The 21,321-nt window shown below is 48.7% G+C and overlaps 1 protein-coding gene and 1 pseudogene across 3 annotated transcripts in view; both read right to left on the bottom strand.

Moving 5' to 3' along the window:
- The window catches only part of CTPS1 (CTP synthase 1), a 30,773-nt gene extending 13,361 nt beyond the window's left edge, over positions 1-17,412 (bottom strand). Inside the window, exons 1-8 of one of the 3 annotated variants that reach the window (XM_044237952.1) lie at positions 17,216-17,412; positions 12,723-12,901; positions 11,695-11,865; positions 9,146-9,246; positions 8,304-8,420; positions 5,802-5,885; positions 4,918-4,998; positions 612-763 (exon numbers count right to left, since the gene is read on the bottom strand). In XM_044237952.1, coding sequence (XP_044093887.1) covers positions 612-763; positions 4,918-4,998; positions 5,802-5,885; positions 8,304-8,420; positions 9,146-9,246; positions 11,695-11,865; positions 12,723-12,888 — 872 coding nt within the window. In that variant the 5' untranslated portion in view covers positions 12,889-12,901; positions 17,216-17,412. Of the gene's footprint in view, positions 1-611; positions 764-4,917; positions 4,999-5,801; positions 5,886-8,303; positions 8,421-9,145; positions 9,247-11,694; positions 11,866-12,722; positions 12,902-17,215 lie in introns of those variants that run through there. The other 2 variants (XM_044237954.1, XM_044237953.1) reach the window with 2 other exon arrangements.
- Positions 14,740-15,367, bottom strand: LOC122899826 (annotated as a pseudogene).
- Positions 17,413-21,321: the final 3,909 nt, after the last annotated feature.

Below are 21,321 nucleotides of genomic sequence, written 5' to 3'. Positions count from 1 at the left end.
ACAGATATACGTGGAAATGCACAAAGACTGGAAGGGCCAACGGCAAAAGGAAAATGCCCCTCACAGAGCAAGGTAAGAGTGCCCCCTGCCCCGCAGAGCCAGTGCCGAGACTGCAGAAACACCTCTGAAGGGAGGTGAGAGCATTACTGAACTGTCCGGAGGAATGGGGACAGTCCTCAAAGCAAGCAGCTTCGGCAGCAGCAGTAATACTAGACCGGACACCCCGCTCATCCTCTTCTGGGCGGTGAGCGGCACATTCCCAAACAGCTCAGCTATCTGGGGGTAGGGGGGGACCTCAGGAGTGCTGGGCCACGGTCAGCCAGCAGGGCAGGCCTCGCGGGACAAGAGAGAGCTCACCCGCGGCCACTAGATGCCCGTTCGCACGGATTTCCTGGTTGAGGGGACACGAGGCCACAGGTGTGTGACCTGAGCTCAGCCCTGCCAGGACTTCCTCAGTCCTGATGCAACAAGCTGAGGGCTAAGAGCCTGTCTCTGCCTCTCTTACCACCGAGTCCTTACCTAGCATGAGCCAACAGCGTGAGCAAATTCCCTGAGACCCTCCCGAGAAGAGAAAAAGGCCCGGACTCCCAGCTCCTCATCACGAGGCAAACCTGTCTGCCATCTCTTTCCACTTCATCAGCATTTTTCGAGGCTGCCTCTCGATCGGAAGGTCAAGTCTCCGGAGAAAATAGTCTACGACCCCCTGCTCCTCTAGCAACAAGGGGACTCGGTAGATGGAGGAGACATCATGGACGCAGATCACCTGTGTAAAAACAGGCAAAGGTTATTTAATAAAAACAAAAACGAACTGGGCTGGCAGCCTCCTACTGGCTCGATCACCCTCAGAAAATAACTTCTACATCTGAAAATGGCAAGGGCAATCTTCTAGAAAAATATACATTACGAAAACTGACTCACGAACAGAATAAAAAATTAGAGGTTAATCTCTTATGAACATGACTGCAAAAATCCTTCAAAAAAGAAAAAAAAAATCAGGAGTGCCTAGGTGACTGAGTCAGTTAAGCATCGACTCTTGATTTCAGCTCAGGTCATGATCTCAGGGTCATGGGACTGATCCCCACATCAGGCTCTGCGCTCGCACTCAGCACGGAGTCACCTAGAGAGTCACTCTCTAAAATAAATAAAAAAAAAAAAAAAAAAAATCACAAACCAAACCACAAATGTAGTTTAAAAAAAGAAAATATTCACGTCCAAGTAGGACTTGTCCCGAGAATAGTAGCTGTTGAACTTGGCTGTACACTGGAGTCACCTGGGTGAGATTTTAAAAATTCACAAGCCCACACCATACCCACCACCACACGGACTAGAACCTCTGGGGGTGGCAAGCGGGGATGTCATTTTCTAGGCTGAGTCCAAAAGCCATAGTGTTAAGATATATATAACAGTGGAATACTACATGAACAGACAAAAAAAGGGAAAAAAAAAGTCACCTCAGTGGATGAAGCTAATAAAAATTCAAAACCAACCCACAGTAAAAATGCTTGGTGAATTAGGACTATTAGGAAAATGTGAAAAACATAAAGGAAAAAAAAAGCCCACAGCAAACATCATTTGGTTCTCAACATGTAATATTAACATTTAATCTTTGAAGTCTGAAACAAGGCAGAACTGGCCACTATTGTACATTCAATTCAGTGATGTATTAGAGATACTACCCATTACAATTAAATAAGAAACATATGAAATGGAAAATAAAAAGCAACTGCCAAGAACTACATTCAGAATTATTTCTCATCCACAAAAACCCCTAGAATTTACATGGAAATAAACAGAACTAGCAGAATTTCAGTGAGGCTGCCAGGCTTGAGATCAATGAGCTAAGGTCAGCAGGGCTCCTATACATGGCCATGTCTAATTAGGAAAAGTAATTTATTTTTTAAGCAGGCTCCACACCCAGCATGGAGCCCGACATGGGGCTTGAACTCACAACCCTGAGATCAAGACCTGAGCTGAGATCAAGAGTCAGGCACTCAACCGACTAAGCCACCCTGGGGCTCCTAGGAAATGTAGTTTTTAAAATTTTCCCATTCATAGAGCTACAAAAATTACGTAAACCTATAAATAAATCTAGAAAAAAAAAACTTTACAAATAAAGAAATCTTAAAAAAGCAACTTTATGAGAAAACACCAGAGATTACTGTTGAAGGATGGTCTTTCCAAGGAAAGAAGCTGGGACAACTGGCTACCCACAGGCAAAAAGACAAATTTCAATTTTACTAGAAAGTTGCTATCCATAAAAGGGAACTCACAATGGATCCCAGGCCCGAATATAAGACCTAGAATTATAAAACTTCTAGAAGAAAACGTGAAATCTTTTTGTTAAGTGGAGTTCTCGGGCAGAATACCTAAAAGCACAACCAATACAAAGAGAAATGGATACACGGAAGTTTATCAGAATGTAAAAGCTTTGGTGCTCCAAAAGATACCACTAAAAAGGTAAGATAAGCCACAGACTTGGAGAAAAATGTGCCAATCACAGATCTGAAAGGACTATTCTTCAGAAAATACAGAGAATTCCTATAACTCAGTAAGAAAAGCAACTCAATTTAAAAATAGGCAAAATATTTGAAATGCAAATTTAAATCTAGAAACACTTGTCACATTTTTAATAGCAAGTATTTTTTAATAACCTATTCTTTTTGTTTTTCATGATTATTTATTTATTTATTTGACAGAGAGAGGGAACATAAGCAGGGGGGAGTGGGAGAGGGGGAAGCAGGCTTCCTGCTGAGCAGAGAGCCCGATGTGGGCTTGATCCCAGGATCCTGGGATTATGACCTGAGCCAAAAGCAGATGCTTAACAACTGAGCCACCCAGATGCCCCTTAATAATGTATTCTATCATGGAATTTAATTACCTTCACTTGCTGGGATAGAAATACCTCAAATAAACGAAATGCGTAAGTAAGAAGGCTGCTCATAACAATGTAGTTATTCTGACGCTCTATACAGACAGCTCCTGACTTTGAGTGGTTTGACTTGATACTCTGGTTTAGGGTGGTGTGAAAACAACACACATTCAGTAGAAAAGATACTCTGCATTTTTTTTTTTTTAAAGATTTTATTTATTTATTTACAGAGAGAGATACAAGTAGGCAGAGAGGCAAGCAGAGAGAGAGAGGAGGAAGCAGGCTCCCCGCTGAGCAGAGAGCCCAATGTGGGACTCGATCCCAGGACCCTGAGATCATGACCTGAGCCGAAGGCAGCGGCTTAACCCACTGAGCCACCCAGGCGCCCCGATACTCTGCATTTTGAACTGTGATCCCCAGGCTAGCAATTGGCCGTATGTTCTCTCGTGTTGTGAGGCCACAGCAGCAAGCCACAGCTTCTAGTCAGCCCCACGGTCACGGGGTAACAACCGATATCTTACAACGGTTCTGTACCCACAACCACTGTTTCCCACTTTCAGTACAGTATTTGATGAATTATACGAGATAGTCAATACTTAACTGTAAAACAGGCTTTGTGTTAGGTGATTCTGCCCACCTGTAGGCTATATTTAAGGTAGGCTAGGTGTGTTAACACATTTTCGACTTAGGGTATTTTCTTTTTTTTTCCTTTTCAAGATTTTATTCATTTATTTATTTGACAGAGAGAGAGAGAGATCATAAGTAGGCAGAGAGGCAGGCAGAAGGAGGAGGAAGCAGACTCCCTGCTGAGCAGAGAGCCTGATGTGGGGCTCGATCCCAGAACCCCAAGATCATAACCCCAGCCGAAGGCAGAGGCTTAACCCACTGAGTCACCCAGGCACTCCAAATTAGGTATTTTCAACTTACAACAGGTTGCCTGGGATTAGCCCCTCGTTAAGTCAAGGGAGATCTGTATTTAGTAGGAAGCAGAATTCCTGACACGGAGCTCCCAGCTTGGGAACTGGGGACACTGATCTCGGGCCCCAGGCCATGCTCACAGCCGGACCCCTGAGTGCCCGCGGAGATGGGGGGTCAGAGGCTGCCCTGCTCTCTTCACTTCAACGCCAGTGACTTTGACTTTTTGACCCGCACGGCCATACTCCCTGTAGTCCTGCAAACTAACTGCTCTTTTTCCAGCGCTGCAGCTTCCTTCTCTCCCCTCTAGGCCAGCCGGGCCCTCCTGCTACACCTCTTGACCCTCAGTAACCCAGCAGCAAAGCAAACCACTCACAACCTCAACACAAATTCCTGGACCTCAACCTCCCTGCTCCTGCCCTTCAACCGGTCTGACCGCAGCCACAGCCTCAACTTACCAGCACCAGGCCTTCCCTCCTGTGCCCTACCCTGGACCTATGACAGGTCCCAGAAGTCTGAATTTCCTATTTAAGAGGTACCCTCCATAAGCACATGTAACGAAAAGACTAAATCAGGTTTAAAGCCTCCGCCACCTTAGACACCAGGCGCCAGTAATTTAAAGCTGGTTGAAGCGGTCACTGCCTTCAAGAAGCCAAGTCTATGAGTAGAGAAAACCACGGACGGATGGATGGACGGACAGACACACACACATACACTCTCTCTCTCTCTCCCCGAGGGGCAGTAGAACATGTCTCACCATGTGAGACACACAGGTCGCCTAAGAAGGGTCAACCTTGAGGCCTGAGGGGGAAGCAGCTTGACAGGTAGAGCTTCTCAGGCAATACTGGGTCCCGGGGGAGCCCTGGAGGGTGAAAATGAATAGGAGACAGCAGGGCTAGCGGGAAGGACGAGGCCATGCAGCCTGGCTGGAGCCAAAGGTACAAGGAGTGGGGAGAGAAGAGGCCAGAGAGGTCAAGTATGTCCAGAAAACCAGAGCCAACAGAATCAGTTCCAGCCAACAGACTCCTGTCTCAAACTGTGAAACAAGCAGCAAGCCTCACGAAAGCGGCTGTGACCCCTTAGGATAACTAGAACAAAAACCCGACTGATGCGGAGATGGAATTTCGACTCACTTGTTCAGGTTCAACGTGGCAGAACATTGAGATTTTCTCTTTCACTGACGTGTCCAGAGGATTTGAGCACCTGCACACAACCTGGCAGGAAACAAAGGAAGGCGTTCAGACAGAAGAGGGATGACGGAGCTGGGGTACTTTCCTGACGGACAGGAAAACAGACATCACCTCGTGAAGCCGGATGAAAATGTGAACTCCAGCCCAGTGTAGGCCAACGTGAAAATAGGACCTGTTTTCAAAACTGAATTCCTAAAGTCCCCGCTCTGGAGAAACGGGAGAGGGGGGCAGTGCAGATGAACATGCCGAAGATGAACTTCGGGAACCCAGTGGGTTTTCCTCAGGTGGAGTCTTGGGTAAGAGGGAGGGGACACTGAATAATGGGCGCAGAGGAGAGACAAGGCACAACCTCACACACGCCCATGAGGAAATCTCTGTAAAAGGCAACCCCTGCTCAAAGCACTCACCCTGTTTCCCCACCAGCATCAAAAAGCAAGCCAACAAAGCAAAGGTCTTATCTGCTGCGGAGCTGAGATTTTCTTTCTTTTTTTTTTAGCTGAACTACAGCTGACAGACGATGTTACATGGGTTTCAGGAGCACAACGTAGTAATGGGACTCTATGCCCTACGCTGTGCTCACGAGGGCAGCCGTCTGCGCCTCTCACCCCCCGGCCTTATTCTCTCCCTGACCCGAAGTCTGCGGCTCCCATTCTGCACCCGCCACCCCCTCCCCTTGGGCAACCACCAGTTTGTTCTCTCTCTTTGTGGATCTGTTTCCGCTTTTTGTCTTTCCGATTCCATATAAGTGGAGTCACATGGTACATGGAGGAGAGATTTTAAATAGATATCCAAGATCGCACTGAAACCAGGGAAACATAAAACCTTACCAGATCTGGAGAAAGCCCGAGGCCTCTGAGCTCCCGAACGCTATTCTGGGTGGGCTTAGTCTTCTGTTCCCCTGTTGAACTTGGCTATTTTACAAAAGGGGAAAAAAAGTTCATTTCTCTAGGATAAAGAATTTTCAGGCATGACTTTTCTCTGAACCCCTTTTATGGATCGGTGTCTAATTTAGTTTTTATTTTTGTCAAAGGCCCATGTGTTTGGATTTTCCACAGGGTCTGTCCTAAAAGAGGTATCAGCACCCAGACTCCTCCCCTTCCCCAAACCCCAGGGGCATCCACTCTCCCATGATCCTTCTGGTATGATTCATGCTGCTTCTTGACATGTGGCCCGAGACATTTCCTACTGATTCCCCCGTTAGACAGCGGGAACTATAGTTAGAAAGCTACGACACATGCTCCCGTCCTGTGCCTACAGCACATCTCATGATACCTCTCGACAGTTGTGTGTGTTTGAGTACTTGAATCCTGCCATCATAAACCATGCACCACACTTTTCCTTACTGTCCAAATTTGGTTTGTTTTCCTTGGTTGGTGTTTGTTTTGTTTTCTTGGCATGCTGAGTTTCCTAAGTACTAAATTAACCCTACTTCCCTCTCACACTTCACAGATTTGCTGGGTACAGTATTCTAGGCTGGAAAGCATTTTTTCCTGACCACTTGCAAAGAAACAGCTTCCCTGGGTGGGGTGCCTGGGTGGCTCAGTGGGTTAAGAAACAGCTTCCCTGTCTTCTAGCTTCTAGTATTGCTACTAAGAAAGTGTAACACCTTACAAATTTTTCGTTTTTCTCTTTACAGCCTTTTAGAGTGTCTGCCCCGTAATTAGGAAATTTCAGTGATGGGCCTTGTTGGGGGTCATGTCCCATTCAGTATGCTGGGCATTTGGTGGGTCCTTTCAATCTAGAAACTAATGTCCTGAAATCTCCTTGAATTATTTAGATCAAAGAATCGGAAAACTTTTCCTTAAAAGGCCAGGTAACGAGTACTTTAGGTTTTATGGGCCATAGAGTCTGTCACAAGGACTCGAACTCTGCTATTTCCATACAGAAGCCGCCACAGACAGCACATACAGAGGTGCGCACAGCTGTATTTCCAAAAGAGCTTTCCCGGAGAAAATGGGGTACACTGATTTGGCCTATGGGCATAGTTTGCTGACCCCTGGTTCCGATGACACATCCCTCTCCATTTCTCTATTATTTTCAGGAAACCCTAACCCTGTCCTCTCCTTCTCTTAACCCTGCTCTCCTATTTCCTCTCTCTTGATCTTCTTATGTATTTCGTACAATAGTTCCTCTATCTTCTTTCTCTCAAGTTTTTCATTCCTGCTATCCCATCTTTAATGGAAATTAATACCCCATTTTAAAATTTTCTGTTCTCTGAATGCCTCTTCCTTAGGGTATCCAATTCTTGTTTCACGGATGCAGCTGTTCTCCCCTCTGAGTCTCTGAGGACACAAGTGACACGCTATTCTAGTTCTGAAGTTTCCTGCTTCCTCCAGATCCCAAACTTCTAAGGTCCCCTATGTCCCGCTGTTTTGATTTCCTGCACATCTAGGTGCTTTCTCCACATGTCTGGTGATCACTGGCCATGGGCTGACATTTCAAAGCCAGCTGGAAGTTCTGAGTGAATAGGGTGGGCCTGTTCCCCTGGGACCCTCACTGTTTCACTGGGGAGCCCCTGAGGGTAGTGTGTTTTCTCCTGGGCTGGTCATATACCCCATCATGAACCTCACATGCACAGTTCAAGCCTGGCTGTGATGATTCTGGGAACTGAGTGGCAGAAGAAGGCAGGGTGTTCCAACAGCATCCAAGTGCACTTACCCCCCTGGTTTTACTTCCATATTACCGCTCTGAACTACTGCTACTATCTGCTCATCTAGAATCCCTCTCTGGAGAAAAAGCTTCAGCCTTCTGCCAAGGTGGGAAAGGGACTGGCACCCAAAAGTGCACATTAGGGAAGGAGATGCTGGGTTCTAGCTGCTTCTCAAATGGCAGTTACCATGAGCTGCCCCCAGCTGCCAATGCACCTGGTGCGGCCCCTTCCTGAGCCTCTAAAGAGGATTGTGCAGGGCAAACACCACTGCTTCTCAGCCGGCCCTGCTGTAGGCTCATGAGTCTGCTCTCTCACTTTCTACACGGCACCTGCTTTCTGGCTTCCTATGTTTCCTTCCCATTGACCCTTTCACATTACCTATGTGACTGTTTCTCTTTAAAAAAAAAAAAAAAAATGCCCATTACTCTAATTGTAGCAGGGCTTCACCATGTAGTAGAGACAAACGGACATTTTCAATCCATCATCTTCAAATGCACCTTCCCTGGCTAGCTTCTAAATGTTTTCCAACTGATCTTTTCAAATAGTACAATTATAATAATTTTAAATTCACAAAGATATTTATTCCCTGCACCTCACATATCTAAAACACGTAAGGGATGAAAACCATCCTCTTCTCTTTCTTCTCCATCCCCCACAAAGTAAAACTTGAGTGCCTTACCTGAGGAACAAGACTGACATGAATATTACAAAAGTTCTCTCTCTTGACCTTGAACTGGAACTGACGGAAGGCCTCAATAAAGGGCATGCTTTCTATATCTCCCACTGTTCCACCGAGCTACAAGAACAAAGTTATTATAGAAGTCAAGCACTAAATTCTCCTCTTGTGGTTTAATTTTCTAACAACCACACCTCATCATCTCAGCCCGGTGACCAGAAACAACATAATGTGGACTCTCTGAGCCCGGCTAATGTCCCTTAGCAGTAACCGACATTCCCTTATGCTGCAAAGTTACTTTTCTGGACAGGCTCTCCATTCCCCCAAGATTATAGATCTGGCCAAGAAAAAGATCAGGTGAAAGATACACTAGAAATTGTATTTGTACAATATCAGAAAGCAAAGAAACCTAAATCTTATCTACTTAGTTAGCTGTAAATAACTTTTGTATGAAAAAGTATCAGTTATAAAGAAACTGCTAGAATTTCTGAGTCCCCTATATCTGCAGGAACACAGATCCAGCAGCTAGAACCAGCAGAACATGAACGTTCCTACCAGAGGAGAGCGGAAGGTCAGCAATGTTCTCAAGGGACAGAGGAGAACGTGTCCTGCCACCATTACTGGCACAGTCCACGGTGAGTGAACGTACACAGGCTGAAGAGGAGAATGGCTCACATGGAGGACTGCTTCAGATGGTGTGGGTGTTCCATGACCGGTACTGTGCCCAGACCCGCCCCACCATGGGGAGGAGGGTCATGGGTCTCATGGAGCATGGTCTTATCAGGTGCTGCTGGCTAAGTAAGGAGGTAAGGGTGTACTCTCGGTTAGAAAAGACTCGTACGAACCTCAATAACACACACTTGAGGTTCCAGGCCATCTTCATCCACAGGTATCAGCGCCTGTCTCATGACCCACTCCTGGATTGCGTCTGTGATGTGAGGGACAACTGGAAAAGAGAAAAGAAATACATACCTTACCCTTTTCTGTCAGCCCTGCTGGGGGCAGACACGCTTACTATGACAATTAAGTCTTTGCCTGGAGTAGTGATGGGTCATAAATATATTGTTGAAATCACTCTTTTTTTTAGATTTATTAATTTATTTGAGAGAGGCAGGGAGAAAGAGCAAGAGAGAGAGAGAGAGCACGTGGGCACATGAGCAGGGGGGAGGAACAGAGGAAGAGGGAGAAACAGGCTCCTGGCTGAGCAGGGAGCCCGATGTGGGACTCGATCCCAGGACCCTGAGATTGTGACCTGAGCCGAAGGCAGACGTTTTAACTGACTGAGCCACCCAGGTGACCCCGTTGAGACCACTTTTAAACGGCATTTAATAATCTCTGGGCTCACACTTCCTGTGGCCCCCCCTCCAGGTTTCCAGGTTGTGGCTGGACGCACACAAGGGTAAGGCCAAGAATGTGTCCGGAACCCACATCAGAGCCCTTGCACCCCATGCAGAGACGACCCCGGCTGCCCCCACACATCAGATCCCGCAGCCACCTGCACTGCTAACTGCTGAAGGCAGCCACTTCACACTGGGTGCTTTCCAGGCCCCTGTTCCGGTATGTTCCAGTTCATGAAAGGATGAACAATCCACGGGTAAGAGAGAGTACGGGAGGGCAGGATGGTGAGGGAGTAGCATCCGGGGCCAGAACGTCTGGATTCAAGCCTGAGTTCCACCACTCATCAGGTACGGATCCTTGAGTGAATTACTTAACTATTCTTAAGCTCAATTTCCCTATGTGCTCAGTGGAGAGGACAGCTTCTACTGCCTCAAGCTGTGGGGAATCTCCTGTGACACCACTGGGAAAAATGCTAAGCAGCGAGCCGCACAGGCCAGTCCTCCGGAAAGCCAGCCACTGCACCGTGTGTTAAAATCCTAGTTGTAGGACTCAGGGGGCGAGCTCTTCGGGGGGCAGGGATTACTGTTCAACTCGCTCCCAATTTAACCAGCAGTGCCTCAGGCACAAGGATATTCATTATTCCACACTGTGCAGCCAACAGGACCTTTTAAAAATGCAAAACAGAGCTCCCCCGCTCCCATGTTTTAAACTCTTCAATGGCTTCCCACGGTTCTGAGTAAAATCCAAACTCCAGGGCCACCGCCCAGAAGGCCCTGTGTCACCTGGCCACAGGCTACCTCCCCCCCACTCCACGTATTGCCCTGATCACTGCGCCCGACGCCCTCTGCTCCCTGAGGACCCGGACAGAGCACCCGCAGCCCGGGCCTCTCTGTGGCCTTGCCCCCTCCTCCACAGGCCCCCCGCTGGCCTCCCAGCACAAACACCCCCTCCTGGAGACTCCCCCTAACCACCTGTCCAAACGGGCCGCCCCACGCTCTCTCCTATTCACTTCCTTCACAGCGCTCATCAGATGTCTTGCTTCAGCTGTTTGTTTGCGTGTCTCCCACACGGTAGCCTCCGTGGGGACAGAAGACTCGCTGGTCTTGCTCGTCACATAGCCCCAGCGCCAGGGAGGGTGTGACGGCCGCGGAGTATTCGAGAAACACGGGACGGCTGAAGGCATACACAGATGACTGCACTGGAGGCCTAGACCAAGAGACTGTGATCAAGTCTGATTCCTAACTGATCCCCTTCCTTTGTGTCGGGAACTCAGAGAGACTTTCTCGCCCTCCTGACAACCACGAAAGGCAGGAAGTTAACTCCGTTTGACAGAAAAGGGAACCAGATCCCAAAGAGGTTCAGTAATCTGTGTTCACAAAGCTGTAAGTGGCAGGGCTACGCTTTAAATGACCCCGTGCCCGGACAGCCCCAGACGAGAGCTGACTGTCGGCATGACCCTCGGCTCTCAGTTCAGCAAAGTCTTAAGCCAAGAGTGGGAAGTTTCTCAAATGCATGTGGTGGGGAACCCCCAGGGCAGCAGACAGACACAAGTGAAGCTGGCTGGCGAAGGTGCAGGAGGACGGGAGCCCCACGTCTCCGGCTCCCCCAGCCCATGGGTGCCCTTGACCCGCCAGCAGGCCGCACAGGGGACATTCTCTTCCTGCTCCCATCGAAGTCAACCCCAGATGCACGACAGACACACAACACGGGGCTCGCTGCCCTGACCTGGCTGCCTTCATCAATCTACATTCATCCCTGCAAAAGGACAAGAGCCCTCTGGACTCACACCCTGCCAGGGGCCCAGGGAGCTTCAGTGCCTTTCATGGGGTCACAGGCGCTTCTTCATGCGCTCCTTTAAGCCAACAGCTGTACAGCTCTGAACTTTCGACCAAGGGCGCATGTCAGTAACAATAACTTGACACTTTCAGGCTGAAATTGCATAGAAAGTAAATTTCTGTACTTTCAGGCTGAAATTGCATAGAAAGTAAATTTCTGTACTCCAAAGAAAGCAAGCTGGTTAAGATTCTTTAGACTTTGAAGGCAAATCCAGTTCTACCTTGGACGGTTTTCCCCAAGTAATCGCCTTTGCGTTCCTTGTTAATGACATACTGATAGATCTTTCCCGTGGTCAGATTATTATCCTTGGTGAGGCGGATGTCAAGGAAGCGCTCGTAGTTCCCCAGGTCAAGGTCGACTTCCCCACCATCATCCAGCACAAAAACCTCACCTGTGACGAACAGCAGACATGGTCAGGGAAAGCAGAAAACCTAAGTGAGGGCAAACTTGAGTCTCAAAATGTAAACACTCGCATAGAATGAAGTCTGCGTTACCTTGATATGAAGCAGAGACATTTATTTCTAAAGAACTGAGTATGACACAAAAGAAAGATAAATCACCAACCATTCTCTAAAAGGTAGTAACACACGTCCAGCCTCTCCACAAGCTCAGTGTGGATCAGGAAGCAATGAGAGAGCATGCAGTGGAAGGAAATCATGGCCTCAGGGCACAGGGAGCTTTATAGGTGTCCTGTCTGCTGCCCAAAAAGAATTTTCAACAAAGCCTCCTAACTTGAGCAGAAAAAAGTTTCAGATGGGATAAAATCATGATTTCCTTCAGAACTCACACTGGGTATTAAAGGCCTGTTGGTTAGAAAAACCGAAGTCTGGGCTACCCTTTAGTCCTAAACAAAGTTGTGAGACTCAAAAGTTTCCCCCATTTCTCTGTTTCGCATTCATTCCTTGAGACATTATTCTTAGAAGTCTTGCCCAGGGTGGTTCGTTCTTACCATCACAATAGGAGATGAGCTCAAAAATGGGAAAGGAGAAAAGGTCTTCTTTCCCCCCTCAGAGAGAGGGTTCTATTACAGAAACCTCTGGACTCTCATCACCAAGATCACTGTCTGGATTTCTGCTCCCTCTCTGTCTAGGTGAGAAAAGTGAATTCTGCTACAACGAAGAACTTTTTAGAAGGCAGGAAATACAAGTCACGTTATACAACACACACACAAGTTCCGAGGGCTGACCTGTTCTTTCACGTACTCCACAATTACTATTTTAGTAAAAGAAAGAAATGCATTGTGCTTACCATGTTCATACGGAGAGAATGTTCCTGCATCAATGTTAATGTATGGGTCAATCTTAATTGAAGTTACGTGTAAACCACATGACTTCAATATTGTGCCCACGCTGCTGGCAATGATTCCTTTCCCGATTCCTGATATAACACCACCAGTAACTAGAATGTACTTCATTTTACTTTTTGACCTGGGAGGGGGAGAAGGAAAAATTACAAGTAAGACAGATCTCCCCAAAGCACACATATCTGGGTTCAAAGGCTAGCTCTGCCCCTTACTACCTCTGTATCCCCCAGGAGCCTGTTACCCTATCTGCTACACGACTCTAGAAGGCTATTATGTGGGACCCTAACAAATACTTCTTGCGATCACTGAATGGCTATAGTCAAACAGGAGTTGAAAAACAACTCGCTAATCAAATAATGCAGCTTTTGTTTAAAGCTCTGACAACGAACAACCTTGAGAGACAACCTAGGAAAAAAATAAAACGTAAAAATTTAAAAACAGCTCTGTTGACAGAACGCTCTGCCCCAAATGTTGGCTGATAGAACCACAGGACTCTGGAGTACGGAAGCAGGAGCCTCATTATTTTCCCTGCACAGAAAAAAAAAAAAAAAAAAGATTTCAATCTTGGGTGAGCACTCCGATTGCCCATGAAAGAGAGAATGTCTCTGGTTAGCGTACAATGTATCACCAAGAACACACAGCTTCTCCCAGTTATGGAAGACAGAATAAAAGAACTTCAACATTTAAAAGGAGTTGTAATGAAGCCGAGAAATCCTTTAATTACAGGTCATTGTCTCCTGTAATTAATAACAACTTACTCCTTGTCAGCAATCTCGCCCAGGTATGCCCCGAAGAGAAACTGTGTGTATTGGAGGAGAATATCAGATACCAAACCAGCCTGAAGCACAGAATGGGGGCAGAACACTCAAAGAGAGGACAGATTCGATTAAATCCAAAGAGCAGTGCAGCTGTGGCCAGGGAGGCAGGAAGCAGATGTGGTGAGAGATAAAGGAGTGGAAGGAGGCAGGACCAGCAGAGGGGACAGCAACAGGTTTGCCAGGGAGGACTGATCACCGGCCCCCAGCTTCAGAGGCCCAGACATATCAGCTGGTCGATAAATCCAAATGGGACCAAAATGAAAAACACAATCTCCTTTGGCATGGTCAGGCCATGTTCCTCCTCTGGGAACACTTCATGTGAAGCCAAATTATAATACAAATAAGCTAAGAAAGGAACAAGGAAACTGGAGAGTTCTGCTTCAAGCATTCCCCTGCCCTACTCCTCCCCAAGGCAGGAATGAATACACTTGGCAAAGGAAGAATGCTCAAAAGGACGTCCCCCTTGGACAGCAAGGAAGACACCAGACCATGACTTGCTCTTTCCATCCTGCTACAGCATTTCCAAGAGTGCGCTCCCTGGTTTCTGCAAAACATGTATGGGGTTCCCATAAAGCCTTTTTACAGACATATAAATCAGAGAAATGCTGTTAAACAGTGAGTTGGTTTAATGCCAGACCTCCAATAGCCTTTAATAAGCTAATGCACACTGTGATCTCCCCAAATGGGAATACAGTATACAGTTTTCCCAAACTCGTTGGACCCCAAGTCCCTAATATTGGGGGGGCGGGACACTACTCTTGTCACCTCACAGTCAAATGGCTCCTTAGGGACACATGAATATCAGACATGGCTACATTTCAGATGGGTTCTAATCAGGTATATCCCTGACACTACACCCAATCTCAGCCTCAATTTTAGATGATCCTAGAAAGTCCTCAGCCTCCCCTAGTGGGTTATGGAGCAGGTTACTTTTCCAGAAGACTCATCTCATCCATTTGCATTTGATTTGCCCCAATTTTACTTTAATAGGGTAACAGCTCTCTTGAGGGAAGATTCCTGGAGTCTCCCACAGTGCCTGGCAGTAAAGATTCCACGGTGCCCAAAGACCAGGTGGGAGAGGCTAAAACGATTCACTCACTCACACTGATGGGCAACGATCTCCTATGAAGGTACTACTGTGCTGCACACTTTGGGGACCAAACATTTTTTTTTTTTAACCTGTATCTGCATTTATTTTATGCAGAATTTACTACCAGGCCATAAGTTTTTGTTTCTTCAGTTTCTTCTGGGATATCTTTTTCTTCCATGCAACCTCCTTTTCTGGTTCAGGGACAGTCTGCTCTTTCTCAGTAAGGACCATCTCAGTATGGCAGGGAGGGCTCAGGTGTGGGTTAATCCAACCATAAGCCCTGTGACACCACATCCTGGGGACTTTGTTCACCTGGATGCGCTCAATGATGACACTGAGGGAGGACACTACTCTGTCACTCTAAACCCTTAAGTTCAGCATTACTCTCTGCATTTTTAAGCATGTGCAGTAAAAATTCAGCACTCTTCTTAGGCCACCGACCCTGTGTGCAGCCCCACTGCTGGGCCTGGGCACACCTACCAACCCCACCACTGTAGCGACAGAATGGCTAATATGGCTTCTACAAAGTGACATCCTTCAGCTACCTGGTGGCTTTTTGCACAGGCATACCCTTGATGACCTGAGCAGTTTCACATGTGTTCTTACAGTAACCATGAAGATTTGAACCTCCTGATTTGCATGATTTTGTAGGGCTTTCTGGGTCAAGTGAATAGCAAACCATTATCAGAGATCACCTCAGGCTGCTTTACAGGAAGAGCGGGGACCACAAAACGTAATCAGATCTGGGCTCATAACTCAAGCTGCTGGCAGTCCAGTTAGAGACAAAACATTTACAAATAAATGAGTAATCCAGTGATGGTGGGAAACAGGGACAACATATGAAAGGTGTACTTGAAGAAAAGAGCAGAAAGCTATCAATGACAAGACCAGGGTATATATAGATCATGGCCCAGTAAAAGGTGTGAGGAATGAAGGCAGGGAGAGGACCCAGACTGCTCCTGGTTTGCTGACCTTCAAGAACCCACTGAAAGACCTAAAGCATGGGGAAGGGAACAGAAGAACAGGAAGGTGAAGGCCAGCCACAGAAAACAGAGGTAGGGCCAAGAAAAGAGACAGGGAGGGGCACCTGGGTGGTTCAGTGGGTTAAGCCTCTGCCTTCAGCTCGGATCATGATCTCAGGGTCCTGAGACTGAGGCCCACATTGGGCTCTCTGCACAGCAGGGAGCCCGCTTCCCCCTCTCTCTCTCTGCCTGCCTACTTGTGATCTCTCTCTCCCTGTCAAATAAATAAATCTTTAAAAAGAAAATGAGATAGAGAGATGGTGAAGACAGTGGGAAATGAGTTGGAAATGTAAGCAAGGGACCACATCGTGGGGAAACTTGAGTGTCCTATTTGAACTTATTCTGAAGGCCACGGACACATCAGAAGGTTTTCAAGCACAGAAGTAACAAATTAAGACACATCAGAGGCCCCTGGATGGCTAAGTAGGTATAGCAAGCAACTCTTGATGTCCCGGTTGTGAGTTCGAGCCCCAACTTGGGTGTAAAGATTACTTAAAAATAAAATCTTTAAAAAACAACAACAAAGAATTCTTTAAAAAAAACAAAAAGAAGGTGCCCAGCTGGCTCAGTCACTGTAGCGTGTGACTCTTGATCTGGTGGTTGTTGAGCTGAAGCCCCATGCTAGGTGTACAGATTACTTAAAAATTAAAAAATCTTTTTTAAAAAAAATGCATTAGAGGAATTCAACAAAGATGGAAAGGGGGGGAAAAAAAAAAGCTTTTTTTGTTGTTAAAAATGTTCTGAGATCCACCTCCGGCCCCTACAACTTGCGTAGTGAGATCTGTCAGGTCACTCAAGCTGCCCAAAGCCTGGGTCCTGGCATCTGTAAAATGGGATGAGAATCTCCCGCATCGCCTGTCACCAGGACTGCTGAGGATTGGACATTATAATGAGTGTGGACCTAAGTGTGCCACGCAAACGTAGTGAACTTCTTTAAAACGCAGCATGCTCACTGAGGGCGGTCGGAGGGGAGCCGGCCGGCTCTGGGGCCGGAGGGGCTGCACCCGGGGCCGGCGGGCGGGCGGGCGAGCTGCAAGGCCCCTTCCGCCCACGGGAGTCGGGGCTCGCCGGAGGGGCCGTGGCCAGGCCGCCGCATCCATCCCCCACGCGGCGCCGCGTCTCGGACCTTGAGCCGCCTCCCAGCCAGGCCGTGGCCGTGCACCGAGCCCAGAGGGGTGACGGCCGAGGAAGTCCCCATGGAGCGGCGGCAGCCAGGGCTGCTCCGGGAGGTCTAAGCAGAGGGGCTCCCGCGCCTCTACGGCCCTCCCCGTCCCACGCGTCATCCCGGGCCCCCCGGCCAGCCGATCCAGGCCGCGATGAAATGGGCACTGCCGGCCCCGGCCCCGCGGCCTTTCCCGCCACCCCACGCCCCTTGAGGCCCGGCTTCCCAGCGGCGCCCGGCCACGCGGCCCCGCGCGCGGGAGCCGGCTCCTCGCCGGCCTGGCTGCCCGCCCGCCCCACTCCCGTTAGGCACTCAGCCCATTGGTCAGGCCTGCGAGCCACCTCACCCTGATTGGTGGGAATGCTGTCTGTCAGGCGGCGGTGTGGCTGTCCCGCGCCGGGCTCAGCTGGCGCTGCCGATTCCTGCACGGGAGAACAGCTCCCCCGGGATCCCTGGAGTCAGCCTACCTGAGGCCGGCTTCCAGGCCTATCGTCCGCCAAGGAGCTAGGGGTGCGACGCGCGCGCTGAGCCCAGGGCCGCCAGTGAACCAGCCCGGCCGCATGCGCCCGGCAGTCTTTCACGGAGGCGGGCTCCAGGCGGTGCGCACGCAGAGGCGGGGGGCGGGGCGGGCGCGCGGGCCCTCCCAGGGGCGGGGTCTTAGTGCGCGGGGCACAGGGCCCCGAGTGCGCAGGCGTGGGACGGACGAGTTTTCTCGTCCGGGTGGGCGGGTGTGCGGCCGTGTCCCCGTGCAGCTGACGTGTTGGAGATGGGGCAGTTCGAGACCAGGCTGGTTGCGGCCTTTCTGCCTCGCAGCTTTTGTCCGCAGTCGGTGGTCGGGGCTTCCTCTCCTGCAGTAGAGGCCATTTTTGGACTCAAGCCTGGCAAATCTGTTGTCTGACTCCAGCCCCCTTCTACAGGAGGCTAGAGACATCACAGCCTATCTCTGAACCGTCCGACCTTGTGGGCACCGCGTTTGCAGCTGCTGGTGGTGCGGTCCCAGCCAATCTCTCCCGCCATGCCCTCAGGACCGAGGGACCGCGGCAGTGTCACCCCTGGCCTCTAAATGGGAAAGCCTAGGATGGCTGGGCGCCGACTCCTTCCTCCTCTGGCTTCCTTACCCCCGCATCTCCATCCAAAGGGGCTGCTTTGGATGGAGAAGACTCCAGGAACAGAGTTTCGTCCAGCTGACACTCACTGAGCACCCCCCGCCCGTGTGTCACACGCTTTGCTGGGCTCCAGGGGACCCTATCCTGGGTGTAACGACGTCTTGGGGCAAAGTGATCAGCTAATTGCCCTTCATCGTGATTCTCTTCAGTTTTGGGGGGCTGGAGTGCCCGTGTGGGAACTGACCAAGTCTGGTGTAGATCGGGGATGCAGGCAAGAAAGTCTCGCCTGGAACACTAGTTTAAAACTGACAACTGAAATTTACTGGCAAAGAAAGGGAAGGGAGAGATTGGAAGTAAGAATGAGTGAGACAGAAAGAAAAGTCTGTGAAAGGGCTCTGAGGTCCAGAAGAGTCTAGCATAGATGAATGGGAAGGCCAGCATAGAAGAAATCACGAGATCAGGGTGGAGCGGTGGGCACGGCCATACCATGAAGAGCATTGTAGACAAAATGAAGGAATTTCTTTCTCCTGCTTACAGTGGAAAGCCATAGAAATTTTTTTGAGGAGGGGATTTGGTTTTTCTTTTGAATAGTGAATACGTGCACATAGTTAATTTTTTTTCCCTTCAGACACTACACAGGATACATTGAAAAATATCTCACCTCTCTACCCCAGTGTTCCTGTTTTCTTCCCTAGAAGCAATTTGTCACAAGCTCTTGCAGTCTTCATTGAAAGATTTAAAGGGAAGATGTGATATGATCAGGTTTGTTTTTCAGGAAAACGACTCAAACACATGGTTTCCAAGAAACCAGTTAGGAGGCTTCTGCTGTGGCCCAATGAGAGCTTCTGGCTTCTTCCAAATCTGGATCACCACTGCTCCTACCCTGCCAAGTTACCCAAGCGGCACTCAGCTCCAAATCTAAAACATGCTTGGGATGTGTTTGAAGATGTGCTATGGCCACACATTCTTTCGAGAAGCATTTGGTGTTTATCTTAGTGCTGGGACATGGTAGACACTGAGAACATACTTGCTGAAGGAATAGAGATGCTGTAGGAGACACAAGCATGAGCTAGTCAGTATTCCGATGATCATTTCACCCTTTCCTCTCTTTCTCTGAACCTCTGCCTTCTCCTCCCCCACACGCTTTCTCAGCAGTGGTCTTGCTTCCTCTTTCACTGAGAAAATAGAAGCCATCAGGAGAACTTCCTTGAGCTCCCCATGTCATATCCATCGCCTGCTTCTATCTCTGCTCACAGGCTCTGCCTTCTCCCCTGGGCTGTGGACAAAGGACCCTCATTGTTTCAAGCACCGTATCTTCTCATCAACTCAAGAATGTCCCTCTGGCAATTCTCGCCTTGAGCTTCAGTTCTCCCTTTTCTACAGATCATTTCCACTAGCATGAGGCAATTTGTCCCATCTTAAAAGCCCTCTCTTGACGGCAGGTGATTCTCTGGCTGCTCCTCATTTCTCTGTGTCCTTTTCAATACAGCTCTTAGAAGGTGCTGTTTGTACTAGTCTCCAATTCCCTCCCTCTCTCTGAAGCTCATTCTGATCAGACTGTTGCTCACACAATTCCACTGAAACTGTGCTTATCAAAAATTAAGGCTCTGTGTTCCTAGACCTCTGTGTCCCAGCCTGGTCTCACAAGTCCCAGATAAAGATGCCAGTGTGGCTATACATGCAACATGAGTGAGTGAGAGAAAGAGAGAGAGAGAGTGTATGTGTGTGTGTGTGTGTGTGTCGCACACGTGCGCGCATGCTTGGACCACTCCTCTCCCCAACCCTGAGCTCACACACACCCAGGCACACTGTCCCCAGGTCCTGCTCCTCAACTGACTACTTCCTATCAGCATTTGTCACAGCTAGTCGCTCCCTCCTTAAAGCGTGTTCTTTCCCAGGCTTCTAGAAAACCATTTTCTCTGTTTTTCTCCTCCTTCAGGGCTCTCCTTCTAGGTGCCCTTTCCTGGAGCCGTTCCTGTTTCTGACCTGTAAACATTGCTATGCCCCAGGGCTCAAAAGATCCCTTCTGCATCTATAATCATTCTCTACATGGTCTCATCCAGACTTTAAGTACCATCTCTATTCTGACGACTCCCAAATTGATATTTCCAGCCCAGACCTGTCTCCTAAACTCCAGATTTGGGGTTCTTCTAAGCTTGAACGTCCCGGCACGAATAAACAGGCACCTCCTCTCCAGGTGGGACAATTCGGCAGTGCCGGACCTGCTCTGGGGAACCCCAGGGACCAGGCCCAGGCCTACACTTGGGGGGGTGGGGGGAAGCAAACTTTTCTGAAAAGGGCCCGATAGTGAATATTTTAGGCTTTGGGGGCCCTAAGGTCACAGTTCCTCAATTCTGTCTTGGTAGCGCAAAAAGTGTAATACCTGAACAAAACACGCATCCCAGAAATAGAAATACGGATTTGATCGGAAGGCCAGAGTTTGCCAAACCCTGAACTAAACACACCTCTTGTCTGGTGTAGCTCCTTCCCTGCCCTATGCTGCTTCCCCCTTTCGGGTTTCACTTGAGAGCATTACTCAACTCTTCACTTACACAAGAACCCCATCTCTGTCCTTGTTGCTAGGAAACGTGACCCAGGACAGCGCCTCTCCTACATGTCCCTCCTGTGGTGTGCTCCCTGCCTTCCCTAAGATATTTATCACCAGGGGCTGGAATTGCAGGCCTTCTTGGGCGTCTCCGATGGTAATCTCTTTGAGATTACTTCACGTTTCGATGTCTCAGATCCCTTATCAGGGATAATTCTCGTTCACCTTTTAATAACTTTAATTCCCACTACCACCCTGGGATGCGAATACTGTGCTTATTACTATATAGCGTATGATGAAGTAAGGATTCCCTCCTGAGAGCCCCTGTGAACGTTCACTTTGAATCCTTTCTGTTACAACCTGCCCACCCCCCCTGCTTTCTGCCCATCACCAGATCTTGCTAATTGTTTCCCTGCTCAGGCTCCTTTGAGTGGTTTTCTTCACTTTCACATCACTGTGCTGTCTCCCTGGCCAGGTGTGCTAAGAGCTTCTCTGGGTGAGCCGCGGAGCAGGAAGGAGCCCATGACTACTGACTTAAAGTTGTATGTTTTGCCCAGATGGGGGCTACTTATACTAAAATTAAAAAAAAAAAATTTTAGTTTTTAACAAATACGTTAATGGTACAAAATTCAGAAGGTAAAAGGGAAAACACAGGGGCGCCTGGGTGGCTCAGTCGGTTAAGCGTCTGCCCACAGCTCAGATCATGATCCCAGGATCCTACGATCGAGTCCCAAGTCGGCCTCACTGCTCAGCGAGAAGTCTGCTTCTCCCTCTCCCTCTGCCCCTCGCCCTGCTGTGCTT

The sequence above is a fragment of the Neovison vison genome, chromosome 2 (assembly GCF_020171115.1).
Source record: "Neovison vison isolate M4711 chromosome 2, ASM_NN_V1, whole genome shotgun sequence".
NCBI lineage: Eukaryota > Metazoa > Chordata > Mammalia > Carnivora > Mustelidae > Neogale > Neogale vison.
This window is presented reverse-complemented; position numbering and strand designations above follow the sequence as displayed.